We start from the raw sequence: 13,452 nt of genomic DNA, 5'->3' as shown, positions 1-13,452 counted from the left end.
CCCGGTTGCCGCCCACTGCCGTGCCGACCAATGTCAGTCGAGTCGACACCTTTTACGCTTACTATTTCAGAAGAATGTTGTCCAGCCTCGTCCAAGTCGCAGGAGGGTCCCTGCCGTGCATACCAAGTATGCAAGCGTCACTCCTGTCACCGTAGCCTCCTCACCCAACCAGCCGCTCCGGGTCCTTGCATCGCTCAATACGTGCAAATTCCGCTCAGTGGCTGTCCTCGCTGCGCTCTCTACTGAGCATCTTCTCCACCAAGCACTGCATGGGCAAGGGACCTAGGCATCCTCTGTGAAACGGCCGTCCACTACCACATCATCATGCAGCCTGCATTGAACAGACTACAATGTGTCCAGCGGACGGGCAACACGGAGCCCAGTGTGGCGGGGTTCACCTGGCTGTCCAATCAGCATAGTGTTCCTTTTCAGGTTGAATGTGGAGGAGAGGAGGGGAGAGGAGGGGGGCTGCAACGTGAGAAGACGCTCAACAATCAAAACTGAGGAGCTGAGGCAACGAGCCACCTTGATGCTTCACAAAACGGCAGCCATGGTTTTGGGCTGCTGTAGCGGACCTTCCTCAACGTATTGCATCTCCGCGATCCCTCCACCATACGGAACACTCTGTCAATGGCTTCTTTCCTGCCTTCGACGAGCTCCCAACTGTTCCCTGCGGGCCACTGTCCCGATGGCGAGGATGGCGTCTTTGGGTTGCGAAACTGCATCTTGAGTCGGCGAGTCAGGTCACCGTCTGCACGAGGTCTGCGTGAGGAGCATTATCAGAACCAGCCAGCAACAAGGCTCTCGCAACGTGCCCACTTACAGTTCGTCGATAACGGACACAATCCGCGAACGCTTGAACGGACCGCAACGGGGCGAATTGCCACCACAGTTGCGGCATGCCCGTGCCACCTTCTTACGAATGTACCTAGTAGGCATAGACTGTTAGCTCTGCCCCATTGCCTTGCTTGTCGGAGAAGGTCCACTCACGCTTCTCCATGGCCAGAAATTGTTCTGGGCTGCTTGCACTCCGCACAGCCGGATGCTCAGCCGCAACTTTGCCAGTCAGACTTCAGTTTGCCCCTGGAGCACCCCTCGCACCACTCTCTCACTTGCGTCACTCTCAGGTCGAGATCAAGTTTGTGAATATTGTCGACGGGCGAATGCTCTCCAGCTCCATTCTTCGAGCCTACGCTCTTCTACTTTCGCAGAGCCTCCAAAGTAAACTAGACATTCCCCTCGTAAAGATGGCGATGGTCAACCAAGTTGTGATCGTCTGTCCTCCGTGAGGAGGGAGGCGTGTGACTGAGATGGAGGGAGCGGCGGTGGGAACCAGTCTGTGATTGCGTCGCACGGCATTGGGCTTTTCTCGCATAGCAAGCAAGTTGTCAAGAGTGCGGGATGACGATTTTCGACCCGGATCAAAGTTGGACCATCGACGCCGCTGAGAGCTCCGGAAAGCAGGGTATTTCTGTCCAAGGGTTATGGCGAGTCTGTGAGGAGCGAGAAGCCGACGGCAGATGGGGGGTGGTCTGTAGTACGGAGTGTGCTGAGGCCTGGTTAGACTTAGAGGTCCATTGAGAAGACTGGCAAGGCGGAAGGAAGACTCTTAGGAAGAAGATATAGCTGACATTGAGCGCCAGCTGCGCGAAGGTGGGAATCACTCTCCCGATTCTGCTTGGCATACGATCGAATCGTAAACCTGTGGCTAGATGATGATTCGCCTCGCAGATGTGAGCCATCCAAGCAGGCGATGCAGTCGAGAGAGGGGCAATCATTTAGTCCCACGGTGCATCGCAATTGTTGAAGGTGACTGGCTACACGGTTTCGGCAGAGAGTTGTGATGCGAGCGCAAAGGAGGCGCATGGCGTGAGATCGTGACTCGAGAAACGACATGGAGATAGTGCGAAGAAGTCGCCTCGCTGAACAGAAGCAAGTCATTCGGCATCTTGGAAAGGCCCGGTCGGGAACCAGAGGAAGCAGTTGAGGCAGGCGCGCGCAGGGCAGTGCACAGAGACATCTCCTCTGCGCCTGCGTATACTACATCTCTGCCCGACTAGAGAGAGCCCTACAGCACCGCTAGCTGGAGAAAGAGCCCCTGCTGGCCTAGCGCCACCTTACGGTACCCTCCAACCCTCGTATAGACGATAATCTCTCTCGCTTGTTGACATGCGGAGACAGGTGAGCGGGGTCAACCCGAGCGCCACGGAAGAATCGATGCAATCGGGGGGGATCGTTCGGCAGCAACGATAAGGGGCGACATGCTCGAAAGCAGTCAGTGGGTGATCCAAGGGTGTCGTGGATGCGCGTTTTGCGGACCTTGCTTGTCGTTGAGGGCAGACCAAGGCCCGCTGCTGACCTCGGGGTGTGCATTCCAGGCGAGGGGGGCCAGCCCTGCGTGGTCTCGAGAGCGCGATGACATAGAGGTGGTCGGGTCGCCAGCGTCCTCCAGGGCAAGGCAGGCCAAATGTGGCCAGGCAGGCATGGCAGAAGAGGGACGGTTCCACAAGAGGTGAAATGAGAAGAAGGCTCTGCTACGCTTGCTGAAGGCCATCAACAAAAGCGAAGCTCGAGACATCGCTTGTTTCTGGTCAGTCAGATCTCTGTAGTGGACCCTTGAAAATACCATCAGTGTTATTGCTGCGCACTTTTCGGACAATCTCTCCCTTGGCGCGTGGATTGTCGGGGTTCTGGGCTGTGAATCCAATCCAATCCGCGGTCTAAGGCAGTCGCCACCACTTAGGCGCGATTCCGGTCGCCTTGTGGCGTCACAATCGTGGGTCGCAGCATAATCGGAGCATCTGGCATCAGGAACTTTTGCACCACCGTCTGTCAGCTGGCCGCGCTTCTGGGCGTTTCTCCTCTTAGACTGTGTACCATGCAAACAAGGGCCACGCCATATCAGCTGCCGTCCGCTCACCACGGACCGTCTCACACAGCCTCGCTGGCCGGAGCGGCTGCCGTAGCCCGCTAGATTGATGCGCCAGCGCAACGGCCCGGGCGGGGCCCGCGCGCGTCGCATTCGCCCACAGCGATGTGCTGAACATGTGGCTCCAGCACGGCAATGTCGATGCAGATCCCAGGCGTGTTACTTGATGGAGGCGACAAGTTGAATCCAGGCTCCCAGGCCGTCGCGCAGCCCTGCAGACAATCACCATTCGCGACCACGGTTGCGGCGGAGCGGATACGGTGCCGCCTACCAATGGGGCCCATCAAGGAAACCAACGTGCAGCATGGTCCTGCATGCCGGCCAGGTTGTCAGTCGGGCTGTGGGAAGCGAGGTTGACAGTTGATCTGGGCAAGGGTATGTCAGATCCTTGTCGGCCGGATATGCCGCGATGCAGGAGCCGCGTTGGTCTGCATGGACAAGCAGCCAGGGGGCTGGAGAATTGCTCACTCTGTAAGATGGGTTTTAGCCTTGCCTTCTGCCTTCAGAGCACGGACGAGAAATCGCTGGGGGGGCTCATCCCGGGGCCGACAGGGGCACGGCCGAACTTGCAAGGCTGCGAAGAGATTCCTAGATGTTCGTGCCACGACAGCTTGGCATCGGATATAGGAGTGCTGGTACTTTTCCGAAATACTGGCGTCCAGGTGCGCTCCGTTGCTGACTTCCCTCTGGATGACTTGCAGGGCTTCAGAGTGTCGAGCGTCGTTCTTTGCAGCAACGAGGAGTGCGGATAAGGTAATTGACGAGTAGCCATTCTCTCTATGGTCTACTAGAGGCTGGGCAGCGCGGCATACAGCATGAAACCGCCGGCAAGTGCCCAGGAGGGAGCGGAGATCACGCAAGGATAGCATGCTTGCGATCATCGTGAGAAGCTCAGATGGAAGCTGCGAGGGAGGCATGGGCAGGAAGAACTCTCCAAGAGCTCACAGAAGGAATATTAAGTATGTGAAACTGGATCTGGACGGCTTGGGAGGTCGTTTAGATTCATGATGGTCCTCCAGACATCAGCTTTATATCCTCTTTATTCTCTAGTCTATTTGCTGGACTACTTCCTGTTGGACGGATGCTCGATCAACTTTTGGACTAGGCATTAAGCACAGTGGAAAGGTTGCCTGGCACCGGGGCAGGCGTCCAGAATCTGATGAGAATAAGCCAAAGGTGATATGGCTTGTCCAAAATCTGGTGACCCGCCAAGTGCCGATCAGGGGACTGTATAAGCTTGCCCAAAGTCTGGCGGGGAGCAGGTCGCCCTGTGACTTGGAAAATATCAAAGCCTGACTGGCTCTTTCTTCAGAAAAAGTGGGCCGGGTTGTGACATAGCCAGAATTTAGACCAGCTTACGGCCAGCCAAAATCTGGTCGTTTGAACCCTGCAGGCTCTGCCTGGGCGTCCAAAATCTGTCCAATTAAAATCTTGCGGCAAACACATGCATATGCCGCCAAAATCTGGTCGCTCGAACCCTGCAGGCTCTGCATGGGCGTCCAAAATCTGTCCAATCAAACTCTTGCAGCAAGCATTTACATATGCCGCCAAAATCTGGTTGCCAAAATCTCCAGATCCTGCATGTGCGACCAAAATCTGGCCGCTTCAGCCGAATCTACGTAACACGTGAACGGTGGAGCCTCAATAAGGCTTTATCTATGGAATGGTCCGTGCGCATGACAGCTACGTCACACCACCGCGCCTTCGGCGCCATCCTTCGATATGAGCCCTTCTGCCGTCCCCCAATGCTTCTGCTGCCGGCCGCGGCGACAGGCACTTTAGGTGGCCACGTAACTAGAATGAATTTTGTCGTTTTCCAACTGAAGTGTCTTAAACAAATGGCCAGAACACCAGTATAATCCCGCTCAGCGGGGCTTTACAGCACATTCGATCGAATATCTCGGGAGATGGGACAGAGCCGACGCGCTCGAAAGCCTCGAAAGCTGGGGTGAAGAGCTGACGGGCACCATAGTGGTCGGGTCTGATGATCGCTTCTTCCGAGAGCGCCTGGGTCACTCTGGAACGCTGATTAATTCTCCGGGTTCTCTCAGAACGCAGGGGACGACGACCGAAATGGCTGTGAAATCTGCACTCCTCGATGGTTAGTAGCGCAAAGGAGAGCCGTTGCAAAGGCTTTCGGTGATATATTTTATGGCCGTAAGGTATTTTTGAAGCAGTCTGAGCGACAAATATCGTAACCCGCGACATCCTCTCCACATGATTGGCATGTATCGAGATTGAGGCATTCGACAATTTGCCGGAGTTCTGCGGGCCAGCAGCATGCCGCCGGGGAGGAGGGGTGGTGGCGGGGTCACTCGCGGGACAGATCAAGAAGCCGCATGAAACAAAGTGCGGCCCGTTGCGAAGGCCACTTGCGATCCGGCAAATTGACATGCGTGGATTGATACTCTGAATACAGGGTCTACCTGTCTGCGATCTGCCTCAGTCAGAACACGCGAAACCCTGTGCAGCGCTTCCGCTCCATCAGCCTCTGGCTTAGACCCATGCCGTGGGCGCTTTAGGCCGGGGTGGTGACTGGGCGAACGCGGTGGAGGCATCATGCTCGTGCTGCCCTCCGCGCGTTGGTCCCCTCCACTCCGCATACACTATCCTCTACCATGCCGCGTGTCGCAGTTATGGTCGTGCTGCCCGAGAAGGCTGTGGCGGCCACGCTAGGGCTGTCGCCCCGCAGCAAGGTGCCCCTGGAGGCGCCGTAGTCCCAGAGGAGCACCGGTGGGGGTGGAGCCACGAGCCGGCACAGCACACCCCGCACACAAGTTCCCCTGGCAAAAGGCCGCACAGCAATCTGGTGACGATTGGCGAGAGAGATTGGCTTCTGATTGATTGAGGACACACTGGACTACTGGTGATATTGATTTGCACAGCTTATCTTCGTCGGGCGCAATAATGGATGAGAACAAACCCCGTGAGGATGGAGATAAGCATCTATCGGACAATCCGCCTCGATCCCCGCATGACAGACCAGTCTCTTCCGCAAATTGCTAGTACAGATGCAGGAGCAGATGCCCCCCGTGCAGGACCTGAAGATGCCCACCAACATGCACATGCCCGCCAACATGCACATGTGGGAACAGAAGATGCCCGCAAGCATGCCGACGCAGCGACGACTAATGCTGTGGTAGCAGCAGCCACAAGAGATGCACTTGCCTACAGCCGGTACGCCTGTCCACAGGGAAGCCCGGCACCTCATACCGCGTGTGCGGCACCCTACTAGCAACAAAATCCACTACCGCCGGACGGACTGCGCAAGCAGCAAGGAGGTGAGACAGGACCCCCTCGACTTTATCCATTTACGTCGAAGGCTTCGGTCATTTTGCAGCAAAGTACAAGAGCAAAGTAGCTGGGGTCGTGGAACTTGGGCAAATGAATGAGTGTGAGGAATGGCGACAAGGCGTCGTATGTCCCGTGGTGTCTCTTTATGAACTATCCTGAAATATCAAAAGAATGATCAGAAATCTCTAAAACTTCCAGGCCGATTATCCAACGCCTTGACCGCATGCTCCAGGATGCTGATAAAGCGGTCAATGGGCACAATGACGTCCTCGGCGTGAACATCCACCCTCCTTTCCACTACGGGTACGTGCATCTTGTAGTACCTCAGACCGCGGTCCCTCGCCATCGCCCGGAAGCACCGCAGCTCAAAGCCCTCTGGGAAGATCTCCACCAGCGCGCCCATGTCCTGCCTCATGAACAGGGTGTGCGTCAGCCCCGCGCCATGCACGCCGACCAGGATGTCCGTCTCCCGCGCGAGCGCGATCTGTTCACGGAAGGAGAGTGTAGCAAAGTCAACGGCGCGGATGTGCACGTTGGCCTTTGCCAGGGCGTTGCGCGTGTGTGCCAGCAGCTGGGGTGTGTCCTGCACTCGGCGGGTTTCTTTGCGGTCGATGAAGGTTATGCGAAGGGCGCCGGGTTTTGGCGGAGCAACATCTTCTTCTTCTAGATGTCTGCCGTTGTCGCCCGAGGTGGTGGGCGCGGCGGTGAGCTTCTCCTTGTTTGGTGCGAATTTGTTTCCGGCAGGTGAATCAGCGAAGGTATTGTTGTCGGTGTTGACGCTCCGGAGTCTCTCCAGAGACTTGTTCTCGCTGATGCCGCTCTCGTTCCCGTCCTCCAGTGCCCGCTTCCTCCGCTCGTCCGGCCCATCGACCTTTTTCGCGACAGGCTCCTCCGGCGGGAACCCAAAGAAGTCGAGCACTCTCCTGACAAACACGGTCCTCAGCTCGTTGACGCAGTCCCACCTCTCCCAATCGTCGTGCCACACAGGGTTCGACCCGCCGGCAAAGCCGACAATCACATTGTCCAGCGGACTGGACAACCATGTGGCACTGTCGTCCTGCGCGCTTGCCTCTCTCGCGAGAGCCGTCTCGGCGGCAGTGTTACTGTCCTCCGCCAAATCTGGGTCGCCGCTGCTTCGTTGATCTTCTCTCATCTTCCTCCTTCTCCTGCGGCGCGGATTGACAAGCTCCACGATCCTCTTAGGTTGCCGGCCAGAGAACAGCCGCCACAGGTCAAAGTACGGTCCGTCGCTGTGCCCGTCGATGATGACGATCTGCGTATTCGCGACGTCCTGCATGGTGACGAAGAAGGGGTTACCCGTGACCGGGTCGCGCGTCGTGCGCAGCGCGTCAAAAGTCTGCGTCATGGACAGGATCTCGTGCAGGCAGTGGAAGATGTTGCCCGAGCCTTCGCGCTTAAGAAGGTACGTGAATGTGCGCGGGGTCCAATCGGACGCGGCGAGGGCGGCCTTCTCAAGGGCCTTGGACTCCGGGGACAGTAGGAGACGCAAGGTTGAGTCTGAGGAATCTTGTGATGGTCCCGGTGCTGGTGAGCGACGTTTCTCATGGTGGCTGCTGCTGCTGTTGCGGCGGTCGTTGTCTTCGTTCTCTACCACGGCTCGCTCAGTTGGTCGCCCTGGTAAGTCTGGTTCACGGTCGTATTGTGGTTGCTGCCCTGGGGAGGCTGGTGACGACAACGACGAAGACCCCAAGGCTGGCTTTGCCACGCCACCACCGCCTATGACCACAGGTCCCTTGATCGGGGCGTGCCTGACCATCCCGGCCGTGTCCTGCAGCGTGATCCACCGCCAGAAGATCGGCCCCGGGCCCGTCTCGTACCAGTACTGATGGAAGGTCCAGGGGGGCGCGGGGACTCCAGGGGGAACGTGCTTAGTGAGGGGGCAGTCGAGGGTGAACATGTCCCGGCCGGGGTCGAAGACGACATTTTGCGCGATGCAGAACGTGTCGACGTGCTGGTCGTTGTGGAATTCGGGCGGCGTGTGGAAGCAGTGCAGCCGCGAGGCCGCGCTGCCGATACAGTACTGCACGTGGCCTGCGCGGACCACGTCGAACCACTTGGTGGTGAAGCGCGCCGCGCAGAACTCTGATGTTGGGTCGTGGGCGGCGTACTCGTCCGGCAGAGGAAGGTTCATGCTGAGAGTGTCCGGCCGTGAAGATGGAGGGAGTAACTCAGGCGGCGGTACACTCGCTGGCGGCAGGCCTGGGACATCCTTGGAAGTCCCATGGGAAGCGATATTATCCCGGGGAATATCACCTTGAACCGGTGCAGCTGGACTACCATCGTGCACGGGAAGCGCATTCTGAGCCGGCTGCTTGCCGATCGTGGTCGTCTTCGAGGAGATGTGCAAGTAACGGTAGATCGTTAAGAACACGAGCAGGGCTAAGCCCGCCCTGAGCAGGTGTACCGATCGGGCCGGGTACGGAAGTAACATGTTGTCGCGGTTGTAATGAAGACACCTGGTCAAGAAAAGCTAGGTCTGTGCGGGACGATGCGCGGGCGGGTTGCGGCTCGTCACACGGCCATACATAGTGTAAGCATCCAGGCGCGATGGGAGAGAGATGGTGGAGGGAGGGGAAATGGGTATCCAGAGGTAGGAGGCACTCTAAATGCGTAGCGAAGGTCTTACATAGCACAGATTGTTGCAGGGATTGATAATGAAGGATGGATGGATTGGTGCAAATGGGGACCCGCCATGTACCTGCGGTATGGCGCCTGCTCCTCGTTTGTTTCATTCACTACGTGGATCGGCACTGCCCTTGGAATTAAATGTGCCCATATATTTGCAAGCCGCTCCCTTCGGGTAGCCTTGTGGATGAAACTCAAGACATTACGATGCCAGACACTTCGATGCCGCATGGTATTATCAATCACTTACCACGAGCGCATCCACCTCTTTAACGGATTGAGTTGCTCACCACTGAAGACGACCTAGCTGCCCCAAAGTCTGTGGGAGGAACCAGCCATGCCGGCGCTACAGATGCTTCCCCCGATATCCCCGACTTGATCTTGCAATGCCTGAGTGGGAAGGATCTCAAATCTGCTCGAGAGAGTGGCCTCCGCGTCGATGAAACCGCACGCAGGCTACTCTATCGGCATGTGCGACTCGTACTACTCGATCACGATCGATCCACGTTCCTCTCGCTCGCCTCGGATGACTCTCTCCGCAAGCTCGTACGAGAGTTACACTGGATCATGTATCCAAGCACGGCGGAGCGGCTAAGGGAGTGGCTAACGTACAGCCGGCGACTACCAAACTCTGCGAACGTCGTCCGTAACCGCGAGGATGATGGGTCATCAAGACACTAGCCGGGCAAATGCTGAACTCCTACTGGATCGAATCCCACAGCTGGTTTCAACGATGAGCCACCTCTCCAGACAGCTTTCGTGTATTTCCAACCAACACCGAGCGCCGCAGTTCAGAATCTGCCGTGTCTCAAAAGCGTCCATAAACAACCGTCCTACGAGTGGCGACCAACTGGTAAACCGATACTTGACAACCAACTTCTGTATAATGTTATCGGTAATAATCATTGGATCTCACATATCACGAAGAGCTGGACATTACGCGCCGCGGTCTCAGATCGACAATCGGCCTTGTGACGAGTAAAGCAGGGCACGCTTACCATGGAAAGCTCGCGGACCACAGATCTGTTAATGAGGATGGTATTCCACTCCGGGCCTCCAGCATTCACGGCGCAGTGCCTAGTCGCTTTGTTTGGCAACATCAAAAGTGTCCACATGAGGGTCCAGCTCACCACAATAGACCACAGCGTTCTAACTCTACGTACAGTCCTGTCATTTTGCCCTAACCTTGAGCGACTGTTACTGGAAGGTGTAGAGGGCAAGTACCATTTGCCCCCAACAGATACACGCGTTCGGCACGAGCTAGGAACTATTGTCGCCAATGAATTCCGTAATTCTCGAATCAAGCGTCAAGGCTCGAAGATTTGCGACTGCGGGAGTTTGACTTCACCCCTGAAGAGCTTCGGGACTTGGTCTGGCATCATGCCTCAACCATCAAAGATCTGGACCTCTGGTGCTGCGGGGTCACTGTTGGACACATTACTGCGCTTGCCAGCGTGGATGGGCTCAGTCTAAGGTCGATATCAGTATGGCAGAGGGACGCCGAGATAACTCTTTGGCCTGACTTTGTGAAAGACTACTTCAGATCTACCCATCTACCAGCCCATGTCCACTTTGAATGGCTCTACAAAAGCGAGAGACGCTCGCGGGCCATCCTCTCCGCGGAAACTCTAATAGAGGTAAAGGGACTGCACTCACACTGGCCTACCATGTGCATGGAATTATCCTCGGAGCGATATTAGCGACGTCTCCAATAAGTACTGCCGCCGACCCCGATAACAACAAGGATGGAACAGGACGACGATCTAATGGTAACAGCTGCAGTTATAACGAAGAATAACTTAGTGCGCAGGATGTCCAGAGGCCTCAATGTCTGTCTTCCTTGGTGGGTCGAGTCGCTGCTGAAGCAACCGAGTTCGAGTGGTCACCGCCTAGTATGTAATACTGGGACGAGCTGAGGATGCGCATAGTATGTGCCTGTAGTTCCTTCGTGCGATTCATTATGGTTGCATAAAGTTGATGATGCTTATAGCACGGCGGCTCAGGATAGTGGAGTCTATCGTCGCTAGTAGACCTCTCAATCTGAGCTCTCGTCAATGATTTCTTACGTACAAAGTGCGCTCAAGTCCATATCACAGCCTTCACGACACAAGCCCACCAGAACTACAGCGTTCCTGATACAGTAGTGACCACTAACTGTGTCCACTTTTCAAGATATTAATGGATGTTTCCGCACGGACCAGTGAGCTGTGGCGCATGGTGGCGCGTACTGTGCAGAATGCTCCACAACAAGTACCCTCCATAAGTGGATTACAGCATGATATGCAGCAGTTGCTGCTTCTTCGTCGCCCCATCTGCAGTGGTGACCATCGCGAATCGTCGGCCAATCTTCGCCATACCCTTCGTAAGCTGACAGCAAAGTATAACATAGCAAACATAATACATAGCATCAAAGGCCAATTTGTGTCTGTTTATACAGTACAGGGTACTTTGATAGTGAATGTCTATTCTACATATACTTATCAGGAACTGATCCTCACACAAACCATCATGCGGCGCAGAGACTCGGGACAATTCCTACTGCGGCCCGGGACCAGAGGTTGGAAGATCGCTCGAAGGCAGCAGCAATGTAGATGGTGCCGAACGCTTTTGTAGAGGTGAAAGGCTCATCGTGGAACTAGGATTTGTTCAATGGTTATCTTCAGTGGTGTTGAAGCGGGGTAAGCCAAGAGAGGACCCCACTCTCGGGCTGGACTGCAAAAGCGGATCCAAGGCTGCACAGCGCTGGTGGTTGAGTACCTTCCAGAGGCAATCGTCAGGACAGACGCTGGACGGGAGTGCTAAAACCACCTCATTCTCGGCTAGACGGGATGGCGGCATCACAGGGTGATCCCGCAGCTATCCTCGACCCCAAGGACTATGCTATCGTCTGGATTGCACCCCTCGAGATCGAAGCCAAGGCCGCCTTGTGTATGCTCGACGAGCAACACCAAGGCCGATTTGCAGTGGATCACGGCGATGAGTACGTGTTCCACGCGGGTAGCATGTGCGGCCACAATGTCGTCATAGCGACTTTCCCAGCTGGCCAGGAGTATGGCACAGGGTCGGCGGCAGCACTCGCAAGCCAGATTCTCAAGTGCTTTCCCCATCACTGGTTTGGACTATTGGTTGGCGTCGCGGCGGGACTGCCAGACCTGTCCTGCAGTCCACCCGCGACATCCGCCTCGGCGATGTGCTCGTCAGTCTCCCTGAGGGCGAGAGAGCCGGGATCATCGCGTACGATCTCGGCAAAGAGACGGACGACGGATTTCAACCCCTACGGTACGGACACGTCTTGACCACGACCAAGCCGATAGTACGGTCGGCAATCGGCAGAATTAAGATAGAAGCACCAAACGACGCTGCAATCTTCCTTCCCTATTATGAGACGATCCGCGATAGGGAGCACGCGACTGGCACCTTTACCGACCCTGGGCAGGATCACGACAGACTTTACTCAACAACAACCGAAGGCAAGCCGGGCGCAGCCATCGAACGCGCTCGAAGGCCAGACATAGCCCGCACACGTGTGTGGTACGGGCCGATTGGATCGGGAGATAAGCTATTGAAAAATGCACAGAAACGGAACGAGCTCAGGGACAAACACGGGGTTATTGGCCTCGAGATGGAGGCGGCAGGGACGATGAACCGAATACCCGTAGGAGTTATCCGGGGGGTGTGCGACTATGGCGACCAGCAGAAAAACAAGGAGTGGCAGCCGTACGCGGCGGCGATGGCGGCTGCGTATGCAAAAAGCCGTACTAAGGAAATACCCCCTGTTGAAAGTCCATGTAGTACAGAGGGCACTACAAGGACTTAAAGATCCAACGGTAAGTGCTACAAAAGACTAGTATATCCCGAATCAGATCACTGCTAATTATTACCAGCATCTGCTCTTCCATGTTACCATATCCAGCTTCCTAAGAACGCCCGCTCACTGGTCGGAATACCATCCTGGACGCATTGAAACAAGAACTCTTCGCACGAGAGGAAACCCGACGAATGGCACTGGTCGGTCTAGGCGGCATCGGCAAGACGCAGATTGCGCTACGGTTTGCTTACGATATCAAAGCTAGCCGGCCCGACTATTCCATCTTCTGGGTACCAGTTCTGAGTTATGGCAGCGTAGAACAGGCGTATGTCGAGATGGCCAGGAAGCTAGGTGTCCAGAAGAAGACCGACGACGAAGATATCAAGGAACTGGTTCGGGAATATCTGAGCTCGGACGAAAGCGGCAAGTGGCTGTTAGTGATGATAACGCCGACGACCAGGAGTTGTTCTTCGGATCTGAAGACAAGGCTGGTATCGAGGAGTATCTTCCTAAGAGCGAGAACGGGCTGATCCTGTTGACGACGCGATCGAGAGAGGTAGCTGTGCAGTTTGCACAGACCAATACTGTTGACATTGAAGCAATGGACTCGAAGGAGGCAACACTGCTTTTCAAGAAGTCTCTCACGCAGGGACAGACACCCCAGGACGAAGCACTACTGGAAGATCTCCTTATCCAACTGACTTATCTTCCACTCGCAATCACCCAGGCAGCAGCATATCTCAATCAGACCAAGGTACCAATCCGTAAATACCTA

At 55.8% G+C, this 13,452-nt stretch overlaps 2 protein-coding genes across 2 annotated transcripts; one reads left to right on the top strand and one right to left on the bottom strand.

Moving 5' to 3' along the window:
- Positions 1 to 6,318: 6,318 nt before the first annotated feature.
- Positions 6,319 to 8,375, bottom strand: B0I36DRAFT_299979 (uncharacterized protein; the record flags this gene model as incomplete). Its single annotated transcript, XM_046151996.1, has 4 exons — positions 6,319 to 6,894; positions 7,126 to 7,331; positions 7,416 to 7,703; positions 7,998 to 8,375. The coding sequence occupies 4 exons, from the start codon at positions 8,373 to 8,375 to the stop codon at positions 6,399 to 6,401; spliced, it is 1,368 nt and encodes a 455-aa protein (XP_046004404.1). The 3' UTR covers positions 6,319 to 6,398.
- Positions 8,376 to 11,697: 3,322 nt separating this feature from the next.
- Positions 11,698 to 13,431, top strand: B0I36DRAFT_369880 (nucleoside phosphorylase domain-containing protein; the record flags this gene model as incomplete). Its single annotated transcript, XM_046159839.1, has 5 exons — positions 11,698 to 11,930; positions 12,020 to 12,610; positions 12,689 to 12,696; positions 12,888 to 13,069; positions 13,138 to 13,431. Coding segments are annotated over 5 exons (1,308 nt in total), but the record flags the coding sequence as incomplete, so codon positions are not given.
- Between the last annotated feature and the right edge of the window lie 21 nt (positions 13,432 to 13,452).

The sequence above is a fragment of the Microdochium trichocladiopsis genome, assembly GCF_020744255.1.
Source record: "Microdochium trichocladiopsis strain MPI-CAGE-CH-0230 chromosome Unknown B0I36scaffold_15, whole genome shotgun sequence".
Classification (NCBI taxonomy): Eukaryota; Fungi; Ascomycota; class Sordariomycetes; order Xylariales; family Microdochiaceae; genus Microdochium; species Microdochium trichocladiopsis.
The sequence above is the reverse complement of the archived record's forward strand: the minus strand, read 5'-3'. Positions and strand labels throughout refer to the sequence as shown.